General features: G+C 52.4%; 1 protein-coding gene across 2 annotated transcripts in view; it reads left to right on the top strand.

The window, feature by feature from the left end:
- The window catches only part of CRIP3 (cysteine rich protein 3), a 743,798-nt gene that overhangs the window by 306,645 nt on the left and 420,360 nt on the right, over nt 1-16,793 (top strand). For both annotated transcript variants that reach the window (XM_086925848.1, XM_086925847.1), the window contains exon 3: nt 13,057-13,114. In XM_086925848.1, the coding sequence (XP_086781974.1) occupies nt 13,057-13,114 (58 nt within the window). The remainder of the gene's footprint in view (nt 1-13,056; nt 13,115-16,793) is intronic.

The raw sequence follows: 16,793 nt of genomic DNA, 5'->3' as shown, positions 1-16,793 counted from the left end.
TTTCTACCCCTGGTGGGCATTATCAGTTCGTGGTGATGCCCTTTGGTCTGAAAAATGCACCTGCCACCTTCCAAAGGTTGGTGAATCAAGTCCTTACTGGGCTGGATGACTTCTGTGCGGCGTATCTAGACGATATTGCTGTCTTTAGCTCCACCTGGGAGGATCACCTGGTCCACCTGCGGAAAGCGTTAGAGGCTCTGCAAGCAGCAGGCCTCACTATCAAGGCCACCAAGTGCCAGATAGGGCAGACACAGGTTGTATACCTGGGCCACCTTGTAGGTGGAGGCCAGGTTCAGCCACTGGAGAGCAAAATACAGTCAATCAGGGACTGGGCTCCTCCAACCACCCAGACTCAGGTTCGAGCTTTCTTGGGCCTGACTGGATACTACCGGAAGTTTGTCAGGAACTATGGTTCCATCGTGACACCATTAAACGAACTGACAAGCAAGAAAATGCCAAAAAAGGTTCAGTGGACAGCGAGCTGTCAAAAAGCATTCAATGACCTAAAGCAGGCCATGTGCACGGCGCCTATCCTTAAGAGTCCGGACTACTCCAAACCATTCATTGTCCAAACAGATGCTTCTGAGTTGGGTGTGGGAGCTGTTCTTTCTCAACTGAATTTTGATGATCAAGACCAGCCCATTGCTTTTATAAGCAGAAGGCTGACCCCTAGAGAGAAGAATTGGTCAGCTATTGAGAGGGAGGCCTTTGCTGTGGTTTGGGCCCTGAAGAAGCTGAGGCCATACTTGTTTGGCACTCACTTCAAGATTCAGACCGACCATAAGCCCCTCTTATGGCTAAATCAGATGAAGGGTGAAAACCCCAAACTGCTTAGGTGGTCCATTTCCCTACAGGGGATGGACTTTACAGTGGAACATAGACCTGGTACTGATCATGGCAATGCCGATGGGCTCTCCAGATATTTCCACTTAGAACAAGAAGACTCACCTGGTCAAGGTTAGCTTATTGTTCCGACGTTTGGGGGGGGGTCATGTAGGAGAGTAGGGTCTGCAATCCTATGATCACCCAGATTTTTTGCTTTTGTTTCACTGGCTTACGACTTTCTCTGGCTGTGGGCCTGCCAATCAGACCCACAGCCTGGCTGTTCTCTTTCTAAATTACGATATGTACCCTAGGTGCATTTACCAATTGGTACTGGGCCACCTTATCAGACCCTGTAACTCAGGGCATAGGTGTACCCAGGGCCGCCAGGGGCTGCAGCATGTATTATGCCACCCCTGGCTGGCCTCCTAAATTTGACACAACTGGCTGCATGACAGCTGGGGCGAAGTCGTGTAATCACCCTTTGCTTTAGGTATAGTAGCTCTATATCTAACCATACAATGGACACCCGAGTTCCTATCAGTCACTCCTATGGCAGGCCTTGACAATCCTGAAGGCAGAGTGCGTGGGCTCGTGTGAGCTGGGTTCTGGCCCGAGCCGAGCCCGGTTGCAGCTTGCGGAATCAAGACCCAATGGCTGTTCCATGATAACGCGTACCACATCGGTAACTTCGGTGTCGCGTTATCAAGGCATGTCGAGTAAGGTGTCATACGAATCGGGATGCTGCCCTCTCACCAATTCTGGCGACGAGGTTAGCATTCCGCCCTTCTAGAGGGACACGACATGTACGTAACTGTGAACCCCGGTTAAAGTTAACTAAAACCTCAGCTCCACAAAATGGATGCTGCCACCACAGACACGAGTCTGACCTCCTGCTGCTGGGAGTCCTTCCAGCAAGGAGCGCTTGGACAAAGGGTTTCCTGTCGAGGGCGGTGTTCGCACCGTCCCAGACAGGGTTTGTGTATTCTGGGTAGGTAGGGCTTTTGCGAGAAGGTGACTGCGGAGTGGCACCCCGGTGCTCACTACGCATCTGCCGGTCAGAACCAGTTCCAGGGGCGCCAGCCCTGGCCTGGGGAAAGTCCGGCAGGGGAGAGGGGTGTAACTACCCCCCTTCCTGGTCCCACCCTTAGGGCAGGACCTAGTCATGTACCCACCCCTTTCTTTAGAATAAAGGCCGGAGCGGGGACCCTTCCAAATTAGATCATCTTTGAATCAAGAACTATTTTCTACGAAAGGACATTCGAGACTCTTCTCAAGATTTCTCCCTTGTGACTAAGGAGTAGTCACCCTGCATCAGCGGGCACCATCTAAGAACTCTGCGGTTTGCTGCAAGTCCTTCCTCAACGATCCGACGGCCCAGCTCGACGAGAACCGGCTTCCCTGGCACCTCCGACCTCTACCCACGTCATCAGCTCAGCTGTGATCTGTGGGTGCGACGAGACCTCGGGGGACCGGCCATCATCAAAACCTGCACGCTTTCTTAACCAGCACGACCATCGAAGCAATTCTCTGGTGAGTGCTCTGGGGTCCGAGAAGCCCCGACCCTGAGCAGCTCCAGCACCGAAGTGCAGTCTCCCAGCATCTCCACGATCTGCGTGGGGCCCTTCTGCTCGCTGCTCAGCACGTTGTCTGGTCACTAGCCGCTGGCTTGTGCCCTTCCTTGACGACATCCGACAACCAACACTGCTGGTCTGGTTGCTGCAGACCGGCCCTTGCTCCCTTTTTCGAGAGGAGCACCCCGGACCCTCCTGGTCCATCCAAGACGCCATCTTAGGCCCACCACGTGGCCCGAGATCTGCCAAGGCTTGTTGCCCCAATCCTGGGCCCAGCGACGCCGACAGCATCGTTCTTCGTGGGACAGCTCGCACCTCCATCCTGGTCGCCGATAACGCCTCCTGGTCCGTGAGACTGCAGAGCCTAGCGTCGCCCACTCACCTGGTCGAGGTGACGGCCAACCGGTGCCCTCCTGGCACCCTCTGACTACTGGCTAGTAGTACGAACTTGGTCCCCTCTGCTTTCAGGTATCATCGATCTCTGATCCTGGCTTGGATCTCTACGAACTATTCATCACTGGTCGCTGGCCAGCAACTCCTTTTCTTCCGGCTCCTGGCTCGTCCCCGACGCCTGTAAGACTTGTGCAGCCGCAGCCCTCGTGGCTAGGTAACTTCGGCATTTCGGTGCCTGCATAGTCTCTTTACTCTAGGGTCCCGAGTCCCTCGCTTCCGACTTGCCTTATCGGGTCTGCCCGAGACCACTAAACTTTCCGTGTCCTCGGACACTTGTTTTAATTGTGCACTTGAAGTATTTTCCTAAGAGATTTGGTTTGTGCTTAGTACCCTGTCCTCATAAAGAGTACAGGGCTGTTGTGATTCTTAATAAATATACTGTTTATTTTCATAACACTTGTGTGGTGTCCTTTCACTTGGTGTTCAAGGGGTATGTGATGGTATAACAGCTGGCTTAACACGCCCTCTCGAGTCTTTAGCCTTAGACTGCTCGTATCCACGCTACTAGGATAGCTGGTCTATAGGTTGACTTACAACCAATCACCATAAGGGTCGTTTGGAACGATACATAGCGGTCGCTAGAATAGCGAACGCTGCATATCGGGCCAACTTCTCACACGCTCCATCACTTCTGTACGGGAGTCTGGACTCCGCTCCATCACTTCTGTATGGCAGTCTGGACTCCGCTCCTCCATCACTTCTGTACGGCAGTCTGGACTCCGCTCCTCCATCACTTCTGTACGGCAGTCTGGACTCCGCTCCATCACTTCTGTATGGCGGTGTTGACTCCGCTCCATCACTTCTGTACGGCGGTGTTGACTCCGCTCCATCACTTCTGTACGGCGGTGTTGACTCCGCTCCATCACTTCTGTATGGCGGTGTTGACTCCGCTCCATCACTTCTGTACGGCGGTGTTGACTCCGCTTCATCACTTCTGTACGGCGGTGTTGACTCCGCTCCATCACTTCTGTACAGCGGTGTTGACTCCACTCCATCTTTTCTGTACGGCGGTGTTGACTCCGCTCCATCACTTCTGTACGGCGGTGTTGACTCCGCTCCATCACTTCTGTACGGCGGTGTTGACTCCGCTCCATCACTTCTGTACGGCGGTGTTGACTCCGCTCCATCACTTCTGTACGGCAGTCTGGACTCCGCTCCTCCATCACTTCTGTACGGCAGTCTGGACTCCGCTCCTCCATCACTTCTGTACGGCAGTCTGGACTCCGCTCCTCCATCACTTCTGTACGGCAGTCTGGACTCCGCTCCTCCATCACTTCTGTACGGCAGTCTGGACTCCGCTCCTCCATCACTTCTGTACGGCAGTCTGGACTGTGCTCCATCACTTCTGTACGGCGGTGTTGACTCCGCTCCATCACTTCTGTACGGCGGTGTTGACTCCGCTCCATCACTTCTGTACGGCGGTGTTGACTCGGCTCCATCACTTCTGTACGGCGGTGTTGACTCCGCTCCATCACTTCTGTACGGCGGTGGTGACTCCGCTCCATCACTTCTGTACGGCGGTGGTGACTCCGCTCCATCACTTCTGTACGGCTGTCTGGACTCCGCTCCTCCATCACTTCTGTACAGCGGTGTTGACTCCGCTCCATCACTTGTGTACGGCGGTGTTGACTCCGCTCCATCACTTCTGTACGGCAGTCTGGACTCCGCTCCTCCATCACTTCTGTACGGCAGTCTGGACTCTGCTCCATCACTTCTGTACGGCGGTGTTGACTCCGCTCCATCACTTCTGTACGGCGGTGTTGACTCCGCTCCATCACTTCTGTATGGCAGTCTGGACTCCGCTCCATCACTTCTGTACGGCAGTCTGGACTCCGCTCCATCACTTCTGTACGGGAGTCTGGACTCCGCTCCATCACTTCTGTACGGCAGTCTGGACTCCGCTCCTCCATCACTTCTGTACGGCAGTCTGGACTCCGCTCCATCACTTCTGTATGGCGGTGTTGACTCGCTCCATCACTTCTGTACGGCGGTGTTGACTCCGCTCCATCACTTCTGTACGGCGGTGTTGACTCCGCTCTATCACTTCTGTACGGGAGTCTGGACTCCGCTCCATCACTTCTGTACGGCAGTCTGGACTCCGCTCCTCCATCACTTCTGTACGGCAGTCTGGACTCCGCTCCATCACTTCTGTACGGCGGTGTTGACTCCGCTCCATCACTTCTGTACGGCGGTGTTGACTCCGCTCCATCACTTCTGTATGGCGGTGTTGACTCCGCTCCATCACTTCTGTACGGCAGTCTGGACTCTGCTCCATCACTTCTGTACGGCGGTGTTGACTCCGCTCCATCACTTCTGTACGGCAGTCTGGACTCCGCTCCATCACTTCTGTATGGCAGTCTGGACTCCGCTCCATCACTTCTGTACGGCGGTGTTGACTCCGCTCCATCTTTTCTGTACGGCGGTGTTGACTCCGCTCCATCACTTCTGTACGGCAGTCTGGACTCCGCTCCATCACTTCTGTACGGCAGTCTGGACTCCGCTCCATCACTTCTGTACGGCAGTCTTGACTCCGCTCCATCACTTCTGTACGGCATCACTTCTGTACGGCGGTGTTGACTCCGCTCCATCACTTCTGTACGGCGGTGTTGACTCCGCTCCATCACTTCTGTACGGCAGTCTGGACTCCGCTCCATCACTTCTGTATGGCAGTCTGGACTCCGCTCCATCACTTCTGTATGGCAGTCTGGACTCCGCTCCATCACTTCTGTACGGCAGTGTTGACTCCGCTCCATCACTTCTGTACGGCAGTCTGGACTCCGCTCCATCACTTCTGTACGGCAGTCTGGACTCCGCTCCATCACTTCTGTACGGCAGTCTGGACTCCGCTCATTCACTTCTGTACGGCGGTGTTGACTCCGCTCCATCACTTCTGTACGGCGGTGTTGACTCCGCTCCATCACTTCTGTACGGCAGTCTGGACTCCGCTCCATCACTTCTGTACGGCAGTCTGGACTCCGCTCCATCACTTCTGTACGGCAGTCTGGACTCCGCTCCATCACTTCTGTATGGCAGTCTGGACTCCGCTCCATCACTTCTGTACGGCAGTCTGGACTCCGCTCCATCACTTCTGTACGGGAGTCTGGACTCCGCTCCATCACTTCTGTACGGCAGTCTGGACTCCGCTCCTCCATCACTTCTGTACGGCAGTCTGGACTCCGCTCCTCCATCACTTCTGTACGGCAGTCTGGACTCCGCTCCATCACTTCTGTACGGCAGTCTGGACTCCGCTCCTCCATCACTTCTGTACGGCAGTCTGGACTCCGCTCCTCCATCACTTCTGTACGGCAGTCTGGACTCTGCTCCATCACTTCTGTACGGCGGTGTTGACTCCGCTCCATCACTTCTGTACGACGGTGTTGACTCCGCTCCATCACTTCTGTACGGCAGTCTGGACTCCGCTCCATCACTTCTGTACGGGAGTCTGGACTCCGCTCCATCACTTCTGTACGGCAGTCTGGACTCCGCTCCTCCATCACTTCTGTACGGCAGTCTGGACTCCGCTCCATCACTTCTGTATGGCGGTGTTGACTCGCTCCATCACTTCTGTACGGCGGTGTTGACTCCGCTCCATCACTTCTGTACGGCGGTGTTGACTCCGCTCTATCACTTCTGTACGGGAGTCTGGACTCCGCTCCATCACTTCTGTACGGCAGTCTGGACTCCGCTCCTCCATCACTTCTGTACGGCAGTCTGGACTCCGCTCCATCACTTCTGTACGGCGGTGTTGACTCCGCTCCATCACTTCTGTACGGCGGTGTTGACTCCGCTCCATCACTTCTGTATGGCGGTGTTGACTCCGCTCCATCACTTCTGTACGGCAGTCTGGACTCTGCTCCATCACTTCTGTACGGCGGTGTTGACTCCGCTCCATCACTTCTGTACGGCAGTCTGGACTCCGCTCCATCACTTCTGTACGGCAGTCTGGACTCCGCTCCATCACTTCTGTACGGCAGTCTGGACTCCGCTCATTCACTTCTGTACGGCGGTGTTGACTCCGCTCCATCACTTCTGTACGGCGGTGTTGACTCCGCTCCATCACTTCTGTATGGCGGTGTTGACTCCGCTCCATCACTTCTGTACGGCGGTGTTGACTCCGCTCCATCACTTCTGTACGGCGGTGTTGACTCCGCTTCATCACTTCTGTACGGCGGTGTTGACTCCGCTCCATCTTTTCTGTACGGCGGTGTTGACTCCGCTCCATCACTTCTGTACGGCAGTCTGGACTCCGCTCCATCACTTCTGTACGGCAGTCTGGACTCCGCTCCATCACTTCTGTACGGCAGTCTTGACTCCGCTCCATCACTTCTGTACGGCATCACTTCTGTACGGCGGTGTTGACTCCGCTCCATCACTTCTGTACGGCGGTGTTGACTCCGCTCCATCACTTCTGTACGGCAGTCTGGACTCCGCTCCATCACTTCTGTATGGCAGTCTGGACTCCGCTCCATCACTTCTGTATGGCAGTCTGGACTCCGCTCCATCACTTCTGTACGGCAGTGTTGACTCCGCTCCATCACTTCTGTACGGCAGTCTGGACTCCGCTCCATCACTTCTGTACGGCAGTCTGGACTCCGCTCCATCACTTCTGTACGGCAGTCTGGACTCCGCTCATTCACTTCTGTACGGCGGTGTTGACTCCGCTCCATCACTTCTGTACGGCGGTGTTGACTCCGCTCCATCACTTCTGTATGGCGGTGTTGACTCCGCTCCATCACTTCTGTACGGCGGTGTTGACTCCGCTGCATCACTTCTGTACGGCGGTGTTGACTCCGCTCCATCTTTTCTGTACGGCGGTGTTGACTCCGCTCCATCACTTCTGTACGGCGGTGTTGACTCCGCTCCATCACTTCTGTACGGCGGTGTTGACTCCGCTCCATCACTTCTGTACGGCAGTCTGGACTCCGCTCCATCACTTCTGTACGGCAGTCTGGACTCCGCTCCATCACTTCTGTACGGCAGTCTGGACTCCGCTCCATCACTTCTGTATGGCAGTCTGGACTCCGCTCCATCACTTCTGTACGGCAGTCTGGGCTCCGCTCCATCACTTCTGTACGGCGGTGTTGACTCCGCTCCATCACTTCTGTACGGCGGTGTTGACTCCGCTCCATCACTTCTGTACGGCAGTCTGGACTCCGCTCCATCACTTCTGTATGGCAGTCTGGACTCCGCTCCATCACTTCTGTATGGCAGTCTGGACTCCGCTCCATCACTTCTGTACGGCAGTGTTGACTCCGCTCCATCACTTCTGTACGGCAGTCTGGACTCCGCTCCATCACTTCTGTACGACGGTGTTGACTCCGCTCCATCACTTCTGTACGGCAGTCTGGACTCCGCTCCATCACTTCTGTACGGGAGTCTGGACTCCGCTCCATCACTTCTGTACGGCAGTCTGGACTCCGCTCCTCCATCACTTCTGTACGGCAGTCTGGACTCCGCTCCATCACTTCTGTATGGCGGTGTTGAATCGCTCCATCACTTCTGTACGGCGGTGTTGACTCCGCTCCATCACTTCTGTACGGCGGTGTTGACTCCGCTCCATCACTTCTGTACAGCGGTGTTGACTCCGCTCCATCTTTTCTGTACGGCGGTGTTGACTCCGCTCTATCACTTCTGTACGGGAGTCTGGACTCCGCTCCATCACTTCTGTATGGCAGTCTGGACTCCGCTCCTCCATCACTTCTGTACGGCAGTCTGGACTCCGCTCCATCACTTCTGTATGGCGGTGTTGACTCCGCTCCATCACTTCTGTACGGCGGTGTTGACTCCGCTCCATCACTTCTGTACGGCGGTGTTGACTCCGCTCCATCACTTCTGTATGGTGGTGTTGACTCCGCTCCATCACTTCTGTATGGCGGTGTTGACTCCGCTCCATCACTTCTGTACGGCGGTGTTGACTCCGCTTCATCACTTCTGTACGGCGGTGTTGACTCCGCTCCATCACTTCTGTACGGCAGTCTGGACTCCGCTCCATCACTTCTGTACGGCAGTCTGGACTCCGCTCCTCCATCACTTCTGTACGGCAGTCTGGACTCCGCTCCTCCATCACTTCTGTACGCCAGTCTGGACTCTGCTCCATCACTTCTGTACGGCGGTGTTGACTCCGCTCCATCACTTCTGTACGGCAGTCTGGACTCCGCTCCATCACTTCTGTACGGCAGTCTGGACTCCGCTCCATCACTTCTGTACGGCAGTCTGGACTCCGCTCCATCACTTCTGTACGGCAGTCTGGACTCCGCTCATTCACTTCTGTACGGCGGTGTTGACTCCGCTCCATCACTTCTGTACGGCGGTGTTGACTCCGCTCCATCACTTCTGTATGGCGGTGTTGACTCCGCTCCATCACTTCTGTATGGCGGTGTTGACTCCGCTCCATCACTTCTGTACGGCGGTGTTGACTCCGCTTCATCACTTCTGTACGGCGGTGTTGACTCCGCTCCATCTTTTCTGTACGGCGGTGTTGACTCCGCTCCATCACTTCTGTACGGCGGTGTTGACTCCGCTCCATCACTTCTGTACGGCGGTGTTGACTCCGCTCCATCACTTCTGTACGGCAGTCTGGACTCCGCTCCATCACTTCTGTACGGCAGTCTGGACTCCGCTCCATCACTTCTGTACGGCAGTCTTGACTCCGCTCCATCACTTCTGTACGGCATCACTTCTGTACGGCGGTGTTGACTCCGCTCCATCACTTCTGTACGGCGGTGTTGACTCCGCTCCATCACTTCTGTACGGCAGTCTGGACTCCGCTCCATCACTTCTGTATGGCAGTCTGGACTCCGCTCCATCACTTCTGTATGGCAGTCTGGACTCCGCTCCATCACTTCTGTACGGCAGTGTTGACTCCGCTCCATCACTTCTGTACGGCAGTCTGGACTCCGCTCCATCACTTCTGTACGGCGGTGTTGACTCCGCTCCATCACTTCTGTACGGCGGTGTTGACTCCGCTCCATCACTTCTGTATGGCGGTGTTGACTCCGCTCCATCACTTCTGTACGGCGGTGTTGACTCCGCTCCATCACTTCTGTACGGCGGTGTTGACTCCGCTTCATCACTTCTGTACGGCGGTGTTGACTCCGCTCCATCACTTCTGTACGGCGGTGTTGACTCCGCTCCATCACTTCTGTACGGCGGTGTTGACTCCACTCCATCACTTCTGTACGGCAGTCTGGACTCCGCTCCATCACTTCTGTACGGCAGTCTGGACTCCGCTCCTCCATCACTTCTGTACGGCAGTCTGGACTCCGCTCCTCCATCACTTCTGTACGGCATTCTGGACTCTGCTCCATCACTTCTGTACGGCGGTGTTGACTCCGCTCCATCACTTCTGTACGGCGGTGTTGACTCTGCTCCATCACTTCTGTACGGCAGTCTGGACTCCGCTCCATCACTTCTGTACGGGAGTCTGGACTCCGCTCCATCACTTCTGTACGGCAGTCTGGACTCTGCTCCATCACTTCTGTACGGCGGTGTTGACTCCGCTCCATCACTTCTGTACGGCAGTCTGGACTCCGCTCCATCACTTCTGTACAGCAGTCTGGACTCTGCTCCATCACTTCTGTACGGCAGTCTGGACTCCGCTCCATCACTTCTGTACGGCACTCTGGACTCCGCTCATTCACTTCTGTACGGCGGTGTTGACTCCGCTCCATCACTTCTGTACGGCGGTGTTGACTCCGCTCCATCACTTCTGTATGGCGGTGTTGACTCCGCTCCATCACTTCTGTATGGCGGTGTTGACTCCGCTCCATCACTTCTGTACGGCGGTGTTGACTCCGCTCCATCACTTCTGTATGGCAGTCTGGACTCCGCTCCATCACTTCTGTATGGCAGTCTGGACTCCGCTCCATCACTTCTGTACGGCAGTCTGGACTCCGCTCATTCACTTCTGTACGGCGGTGTTGACTCCGCTCCATCACTTCTGTACGGCAGTCTGGACTCCGCTCCATCACTTCTGTACGGCAGTCTGGACTCCGCTCCATCACTTCTGTACGGCATCACTTCTGTACGGCGGTGTTGACTCCGCTCCATCACTTCTGTACGGCGGTGTTGACTCCGCTCCATCACTTCTGTACGGCAGTCTGGACTCCGCTCCATCACTTCTGTATGGCAGTCTGGACTCCGCTCCATCACTTCTGTATGGCAGTCTGGACTCCGCTCCATCACTTCTGTACGGCAGTGTTGACTCCGCTCCATCACTTCAGTACGGCAGTCTGGACTCCGCTCCATCACTTCTGTACGGCGGTGTTGACTCCGCTTCATCACTTCTGTACGGCGGTGTTGACTCCGCTCCATCACTTCTGTACACCGGTGTTGACTCCGCTCCATCTTTTCTGTACGGCGGTGTTGACTCCGCTCCATCACTTCTGTACGGCGGTGTTGACTCCGCTCCATCACTTCTGTACGGCGGTGTTGACTCCGCTCCATCACTTCTGTACGGCGGTGTTGACTCCGCTCCATCACTTCTGTACGGCAGTCTGGACTCCGCTCCATCACTTCAGTACGGCAGTCTGGACTCCGCTCCTCCATCACTTCTGTACGGCAGTCTGGACTCTGCTCCATCACTTCTGTACGGCGGTGTTGACTCCGCTCCATCACTTCTGTACGGCGGTGTTGACTCCGCTCCATCACTTCTGTACGGCAGTCTGGACTCCGCTCCATCACTTCTGTACGGCAGTCTGGACTCCGCTCCATCACTTCTGTACGGCAGTCTGGACTCCGCTCATTCACTTCTGTACGGCGGTGTTGACTCCGCTCCATCACTTCTGTACGGCGGTGTTGACTCCGCTCCATCACTTCTGTATGGCGGTGTTGACTCTGCTCCATCACTTCTGTACGGCGGTGTTGACTCCGCTTCATCACTTCTGTACGGCGGTGTTGACTCCGCTCCATCTTTTCTGTACGGCGGTGTTGACTCCGCTCCATCACTTCTGTACGGCGGTGTTGACTCCGCTCCATCACTTCTGTACGGCGGTGTTGACTCCGCTCCATCACTTCTGTACGGCAGTCTGGACTCCGCTCCATCACTTCTGTACGGCAGTCTGGACTCCGCTCCATCACTTCTGTACGGCATCACTTCTGTACGGCGGTGTTGACTCCGCTCCATCACTTCTATACGGCGGTGTTGACTCCGCTCCATCACTTCTGTATGGCAGTCTGGACTCCGCTCCATCACTTCTGTATGGCAGTCTGGACTCCGCTCCATCACTTCTGTATGGCAGTCTGGACTCCGCTCCATCACTTCTGTACGGCAGTGTTGACTCCGCTCCATCACTTCTGTACGGCAGTCTGGACTCCGCTCCATCTCTTCTGTACGGCGGTGTTGACTCTGCTCCATCACTTCTGTACGGCGGTGTTGACTCTGCTCCATCACTTCTGTACGGCGGTGTTGACTCCGCTCCATCACTTCTGTACGGCGGTGTTGACTCCGCTCCATCACTTCTGTACGGCGGTGTTGCCCTAGAGCCGAACACAGTCAGCTTGCAGTGCAAGGGAGAGAGTCCTGGGAAAGCTTTCCGGATTCAGCCAGGCTCCGGGGTTATTCTGGAAATGAGGTATCTGTGGTTCTAGTATCCACCAGAAAGAGCCTTAATGAAGGAAAGTACCTGTCAGTTATATTTTCAGATCGATACAGACCATATCCAATCAGAGGCGGCAGTAGAGGCAGGATTGTTACTGAAATACTTTGTATAGTGCCGAAGGGATTGAATGAAAGGCTAGACTTCACTCTCTATAAAAAGGGAAAACCGCAGACGCTGGTCATGGACAGGCCATATCATATGATGAGTGAAGGGTTATGGCACAAAAGGGAGTAAAGTTATCTCGTAAGTAACCGGATGCATAATATTAAAGTTGAGAATCATTTATATTATAAGAGATTTGCGTTCTGAATTGATTCTGACTATTCTTAGAGTCCTCCCTCGCAAGATTTGATTTTTGTGGACGCATGAAATCGGAGTCCGCTTTTTTCCTTACCCCTGTATGTTCTATTTTTGTCGTTTGTTTTGTATGCAGTTAAGGTGTGCGTTTGTTTCTCACCTGTTATGGAAAGTAGGTTTTAAATATCAGTCAATAACGTTTGTGGTGGAGCTCAATTAATGAGTAATAAAAGGTCAATTAATGGTTTGTAAAGCCAGCAGAGAGGCTGGGTGCTATCCTGTATGGTGAATCTGCTTTTTTGTCTTTACAGCATGATGGAAAGCCTTATTGCCACAAACCCTGCTATGCTGCGCTCTTCGGTCCTAAAGGTAAGACAGACTAATTCAACTAAGATAATTCCTGTCCAACTTGTACTTCCTTTTTCAAGAGATCCGGGTTGCCATGTCCAAATATACGGTGCAAAAATAATATCCAATTTCACCATTGTAGAAGGATGAGCACTGAACAAAAGCTTGGTGCAAGAGAAAGGTGCCTTTACTTTTTGTGTTTGAAATTAGTTGAAACCGTGGGCGGTTTTCCTTAGAAATGTTCTAGATTCACTTTAATAATTCATGCATCTGAGGATCGAGGAACAGTGCAGGATTAGTTACACAATTACTTAACTTATGTCCTTGCCTCTTCCCATCTACTTAGTGGGTGGGTGTCCTATAGCTTCTTTTCATAATTTGCCCTGTCTCATTCAGGCCCTACTTGAGCTCAACATACACCGTCGTCTCCTAAGATTCCAGTCCCTGGTACTGGGAGTTTTTGTATGGACTGTACTTGCACGTCCGCCATCTACTAGTTCTTCAGCGCTGGTACTTCTGTTTCAATGGCCAGCCATACAAAATATAAATCGATGTATATCCTAGCACTCTTGTCTCTGCCATACTGTTGGGAATCTCACTTGGAATTGGTGGATGTGGTAGCTAATAAATAACACATTTTCTTTTAAGTGTACAATGTTTGGACTGAATGAGTAACTATAAATCCAGGCAACTAGTTTTTTTCTAGTATGTTTCCTTAGTATGTTGGTATTCCATGGGCAAAATAAATGAAATCGGAACAAGGTTTCTAGTTGCAAATATTTTATTTATTTGAAGGTAATAAAGCGTGCAGCTACCCCCAATGGGGGTGTCCCGGCGCTACGGACAAGGTGCAGTAAGAGTATCTGAATAAGGTTTCTAGTTGCAAATATTTTATTTATTTGAAGCCTATAAAGCGGCAGCTATCCCCAATGGGGGTGTCCCGGCGCTACAGACAAGGTGCAGTAAGAGTATCTGAATAAGGTTTCTAGTTGCAAATATTTTATTTATTTGAAGCTTATAAAGCGGCAGCTATCCCCAATGGGGGTGTCCCGGCGCTACGGACAAGGTGCAGTAAGAGTATCTAGCGAAGCTACAAGTTGGAGAATAACCAGGTTTTTAAGTTGCACTTGAACAAGCATTCAGATTCAGTCCTACGAAGGGAGAGTGGCAGGCTGTTCCAAGATTTAGCAGAAATAACAGCAAAAGCTGTACCCCCCCATTCTGGAGCGGCGAAAACTGGGAGGGCGAAGCAGAAAGAAGATTAAATCTAAGTGCTCGATTTGACTGGGCAAGCTTGAGCCTGGATCTGAGATATGCAGGCCCTTGACCTTTTAGCACCCTGAAAGCCAGGACCAAGGATTTGAACTGGATGCGGCTCCTCACAGGCAGCCAGTGTAGCTTCTGCAGATGAGGGGCTATTGAGTGAAGGTAAGGGATGTTACATATCCGCCTTGCTGCAGCATTCCTTACCTTACATCAGAATACAGCCCAGGCAACAGATTTGATCCAGAATTTTTTTGTGAATAGGTACCTTGCATGCCAGTAGGTGGTATTGTTTGGCTACATGGGGCGCCGTCCACGCTGGAAATGAGTTTCACAGTACCTATGTAGGCTCCACCCCTGCTTGTTCACATCAGTGCTATTGCCGCACCATGCACACAAAGGCCTTCAATGAGCGTTACCTCACGGCTTGACAAATGACGCAGCAATGTTCTTGATCTTGCTCGAGAGTAAGGTTTAGAGATGGATTGCTGTTAGATATGGGATTTCTGGCTAGCTGAGACTTGCGCCACAGCGAGGCAGAAACCAGCACTCTAGTCAGAATAAGGGAGTTACACTTCTAAAATAAGCCCTGCTCAACCCCTTGGTAGCTTGGCACGAGCAACTAGGCTTATCTTCGAGGCAGTGTGTGAAGCATTTGCACATAACCTACACTAAAACAGTTTCTCTTCCAGGGGATCCTCATCAATAGTCATAAGCATTAGAATATTCCCACCCATGCGCGGGACCCCGGAAACATTATATTATGTGATATATATATATATATATATATATATATATATATATATATATATATATATATAATTGCAGCCTACTAAACACCAAAGCTGAATCATGCTGTAATGAATTTCCACCATACATGAATAGTATGCATTAGAGACATGAGAAAACAACACTTAAGTTTGTTTTGGAACTGTTTTAATGCTCCGAAAGCAGTAGAAATTCCTATAAAACACTGAAAGCATAGGAAGGTCCCAGGCTGCATTGCAAATACACAGTCTAAAAAGACTGAAAAGCTAACCTGTAGCTACATGCAATAAAACTGCCACCGTGCCTTTAAGGCACTCTTAACCCCAGCTTCCCATCATGCCTCAGGGGTGACAGTTAGGTCAGTTGTTCTTTCAGGCTTCTTCAGGAAGAAAACGTTTTCAAGGAGGTATGCTAGAAATTGGAGAGTGGATGGCCTCTAATTGTCTAAAGTTAAACTCCGAGAAAACGGAGGTGGTCATCTTTGGACCTCTCTCGCCAGGATGGTCCCCGGCCTGGTGGCCTGCATCTTTTGGAGTTCCGCCTAAGCCAGTTTCCAAGGTGAGGAATTTGGGAGTGACATTTGATGATGGCCTTAATTTTATGGCCCATGCCAAGAAAACAGAAGCTACAGCTTGTCATAAACTAAAATTGATAAGGAAAATTATTCCTTTTCTACCTGACACAGCGGGGAAAACCTTGGTGGTTGCCTTAGTTCTATCTTCCCTGGATTACTGTAAAGGCCTATTTGCAAATGTACAGATTTGGGTGACTAATAAAATGCAGACCATTCAGAACGCGGTGGCCAGACTTCTCTCTGGAACGCCCAGATTCAAATCAGTCTCAGATACGATAAGGAACTACCACTGGCTGCCGATTCGTAACCGAATCAAGTTCAATACTTTGTCTAGTTTATAAAGCACTACATAATCAAGGCCCGCAGTTTCTCAGGGACCAGCTAATTCCATATACTCCCTCTAGACAACTTTGTTTCTTCACCTTGAAGCAACTAGTGGTGCCACGGACAAAATCTGTTACTTGGCGTGATCGTCGATCTTTGGTTTCGGCCCCCTGTGAGAAGTTGGCCCGATATGCAACGTTCGCTATTCTAGCGACCGCTATGTATCGTTCCAACGACCCTTATGGTGTTTGGTTGTAAGTCAACCTATAGACCAGCTATCCTAGTAGCGTGGATACGAGCAGTCTAAGGCTAAAGACTCGAGAGGGCGCGTTAAGCCAGCTGTTTACCACACCTGTACCCCTTGAACACCCAATGAAAGGACACCACACAAGTGTTATGAAAATAAACAGTATATTTATTAAGAATCACAACAGCCCTGTACTCTTTATGAGGACAGGGTACTAAGCACAAACCAAATCTCTTTAGCAAATACTTCAAGTGCACAGTTTAAAACCAGTGTCCGGGGACACGGAAAGGTTTAAGGCAAGTCGGAAGCGAGGGACTCGGGACCCTAGAGTAAGGAGGCTATGCAGGCACCGAAGTGCCGAGTTACCTAGCCACGAGGGCTGCGGCTGCAAGTCTTACAGGCGTCGGGGTCTTCGCTGACGAGCCAGGAGCCGGAAGAAAAGGAGTTGCTGGCCGGCGACCAGTGATGAATAGTTCGTAGAGATCCAAGCCTGGATCGGAGATTGATGAAACCTGAAAGCAGAG

Source organism: Lissotriton vulgaris, chromosome 6, assembly GCF_964263255.1.
Source record: "Lissotriton vulgaris chromosome 6, aLisVul1.2, whole genome shotgun sequence".
Taxonomy (NCBI): domain Eukaryota; kingdom Metazoa; phylum Chordata; class Amphibia; order Caudata; family Salamandridae; genus Lissotriton; species Lissotriton vulgaris.
Note: the sequence above shows the minus strand (reverse complement) of the source record. Positions and strands in the feature narration are given on the sequence as shown.